This window comes from Aplysia californica, unplaced genomic scaffold (assembly GCF_000002075.1).
Source record: "Aplysia californica isolate F4 #8 unplaced genomic scaffold, AplCal3.0 scaffold01023, whole genome shotgun sequence".
Classification (NCBI taxonomy): Eukaryota; Metazoa; Mollusca; class Gastropoda; order Aplysiida; family Aplysiidae; genus Aplysia; species Aplysia californica.
The window spans coordinates 137,203-140,461 of record NW_004798293.1 but is presented as its reverse complement, the minus strand read 5'-3'; the positions used below and the strand labels follow the sequence as shown (position 1 = coordinate 140,461).

Genomic DNA, 3,259 nt, shown 5'->3' with positions numbered 1-3,259 from the left:
GCAACAATAATCATCATCATCATCATCATCATCATCATCATCATCATCATCATCATCATCATCATCATCATCATCATCATGGAATAAAAATTAAGTTGTTCCCGCATCAGATCCGGACATTGTGGACTGCCTTGTTTAGTTTAGTAAAGGTTTTACAGCACTCGCAACAGCATAAGGTCATATGAGCGCCAGAAGATTAGAGATGTTACAAGAGAGTAAAAAACATAAAAAGGAAAAAGGGGAGATAAGGACAATAGATGTTTGATAGGACAGAAGGAGCAAACCACACCAGAGAACCCACCAACCACCCACGGATTGCCTTCTTAGTAAGACAACTTCCTGGGCCTTCGGCACATTGCGCTCGGGTGGCCAGTCCCTTTCCACGCCGTCTTTACTGCCCCGACTCGAAATCAAGTACCCATTACTGCTGGGTGGGCAGGAGGGGGCGAACAAATTTGTGTCCGAATCGAGGCTCGAGCCCAGACTTTCAGCTTTGGACACGAGCGCACTAGCCACTCCACCACCACCACCACAACCACCAATAATAATAATAATATCAATAATAATGATAGTACAAAGGAGACGAGAAAAATTATCTGCAAACTTCTGTTGGCCTGTTAGACTACTGTAGTTTGGAATATGACGCAATCGGTGTGATTTTTAGTGGTAGACCTGAAGCGAACTTAGTGCGTCATGCTGCAAAATGGCGACATAGCTGAAAATGGATTATTTTTTTTACGCGCTATGTAGAGCAAAACTATTCTGTGGATTTATCTAAAATTGATATAATAAGAGAAATTCTTTTTGGCTTCCAAAAGTTGTGTACAAATCTGAAATGCAAAACGTCAGTGTGTGGGAAAATATTAACCAAAAAAAGTTGTACAGTTTTCGTGTTGTTTTTTATTAACCTGTACATTAACTTACTTTTCATGCACTTTTGAGTGGTCACTTCCCAGTACCAGTTGGGTTTGCAGGTACAGATGCTGGCGCCGCCTTCCGTCTTGACACACTCCAGGTTGGAGGCGCACTTGCCGAAACAGTACTCGGTGTACCCAGGGACTGGAGTGGATGGGAGGGGGGGGTTATAGGAAGAGAGAGAGAGGGGGAGGGGCGTGGGGAAAGAGGAGGGGGATATGGGGAAAGGGGAGGGGTATGGAGAAAGGGTAGAGGTATGGGGAAAGGGAGAGAGAGGGTACAGGGAGAGGGAGAGGGGGAGTATGGGGAATGGGGAGGGGGGGGTTACAGGAAGAGGGAAAGGGAGAGGGGTGTCACAGGAAGAAGGAGAGGGGAGGGGGATATGGAGGAATGTGAAGGAGATATGGTGAAAGGGAAGGGGGTATGAGGAAACATATGTTGTTTTGTTACTACATAATCTTTACAGAGAGTGGCTCTTGCGCTATTTTTTTGTGCTAAAGACACCTACCTTTAAATGCATACTTATCAACCCCAAAAAAGGAAAAGCAGAAAAGGATTATAATCTTTCTTCTACAGTAACACCACCCTTCCCTCTCTCACACTGAAGAAGGGCTGAATATAAGATATCTGGAATATTACCGTTCTCCCACCATGCCAAAGTAAAAACCATCCGTCCGTCTGTCCGTCAGCCCGTCTGTCAGTCTGTATGTGTGTCTGTGTGTTCGACCGTCCATCCGTTAGTCTTTCAGTGTGTCTGTGTATGTCTGTGTGTGTGTGTGTGTGTCTGTCTGTCTGTTTGTTCACTCATCCTTCAGACTAGACTCTGCGGTGTCTGTCTGGCTGGCTGTCTGTCCGTCTGTGTGTCCGTCTGTGTGTCTATCTGTCTGTGTGTCCGTCTGTGTGTCTATTTGTCTGTCTGTCTATTCACTCACCCTTCAGACTAATCTCGGCGGCCTCACAGGCTCCCGTGAGCACGGCCTTGTAGATTGACCTCACCAACTCCCACTTGGAAAACCATACCTGGCCTTTGGTGGACGCCACGTCCTGGCAGGTGGATTGGTGCGGGAGGGGGGGGGAGGGAGAGGGAGAGAGGGGTGTTTATGGGAACATTAATGTATGTTTGAATGTTGCACTGTATGCTTCTTGGGAAGCTGAGAATGTTTCTGAATGTTCTATGGTCTGTTGGGGTAATAATAATGTTATAGTGTAAAGCGTGAAGAGCTTGCTATACAAATACTATATTTATTATTATTATCATCATCATCATCATCATCATCATCATCATCATCATCATCATCATCATCATCATCATCATCATCATTACTATTAGTATACGAGTAATTGTCATTAATATTATACTATTAGTATAATTATTCAAATTACTACTACAACTGTTATTATTATTATTATCACTATTATCATTATCATTATTAGTTGTTGTTTTTGTTTTTACGTATCCTTCGATACAAACTGAGTCTACTGTGTGCGACGGCAAAGCGCCTAGCCCTACTCCAAAATCGTCGGTGGACTTTCTTTTGCCGCAACGTGAATGTTGGCCATTGTGACGTCACAACTGTAACACCAGGTCAACTCTTAGTATACGGCGCGCCATTTCAACTTTAACCCTGCCTGTGTATTGCATAGTATGTCGGCGTGCACCCGTGTGTATGTGAGTGTGTGTGAGTGTGTGTATGTGTGTGTGTGGGGGAGGGGGGGTATTTGTGAGTGTGTTTGTGTTTGTGTGTATATGTGTGTGCCTGCAAACGCTCGTGTGTTCGTATGTGTGTGCGCGCGAGAGTGTATGTGTGCGTGTGTGAGTGAATGTGTGTTTTAGTTTTAGTAGAGGTTTTACGGCGCTCTCAACTGCATAAGGTCATATGAACGCCAAGGGGTAGATGTCAACAGAGAAGTCCTTACAAGGAATCAGGCTTACTCTGCTCACTTCTCTAGCTTCAACAGCACAAAGTCTGTTTCGACTATCAAGACACCCCCGAAATAGCTGGTCACAAGAGTGTGACAAACACAAAAAAGAGGTAGAGGATTAAATGACGATAGTAAGGATTAGGAAAGAAAAAGCAGCAGTTTCCTGTTGCAGTTCAGGCACAGTTATGAGCATGACATTGATGAATGAGCCCATTTACAATTTACAATTCTTCTGTGCATAAGAACATAATATTATTAATGTCCCCCTTTGGGAATGGCATAAAGACACTTCAGTCAGTAGTACCGCCCTGTTGGGGGAACGCTTGTGTGTGTGTGTGCGTGTGTGTGCGTGTGTGTGCGTGGTTGTGTGAGAGAGAGAGAGAGAGAGAAAGAGAGAAAGAGAGAGAGAGAGAGAGTGTGT

At 44.5% G+C, this 3,259-nt stretch overlaps 1 protein-coding gene across 1 annotated transcript in view; it reads right to left on the bottom strand.

Moving 5' to 3' along the window:
• Positions 1 to 3,259, bottom strand: part of LOC101859054 (collagen alpha-1(XII) chain) — a gene marked incomplete at its 3' end in the record, with an annotated part of 19,631 nt that overhangs the window by 10,134 nt on the left and 6,238 nt on the right. The window contains 2 exon segments of the mRNA XM_035973131.1: positions 925 to 1,059; positions 1,848 to 1,959. Of these exon segments, the coding sequence (XP_035829024.1) occupies positions 925 to 1,059; positions 1,848 to 1,959 (247 nt within the window).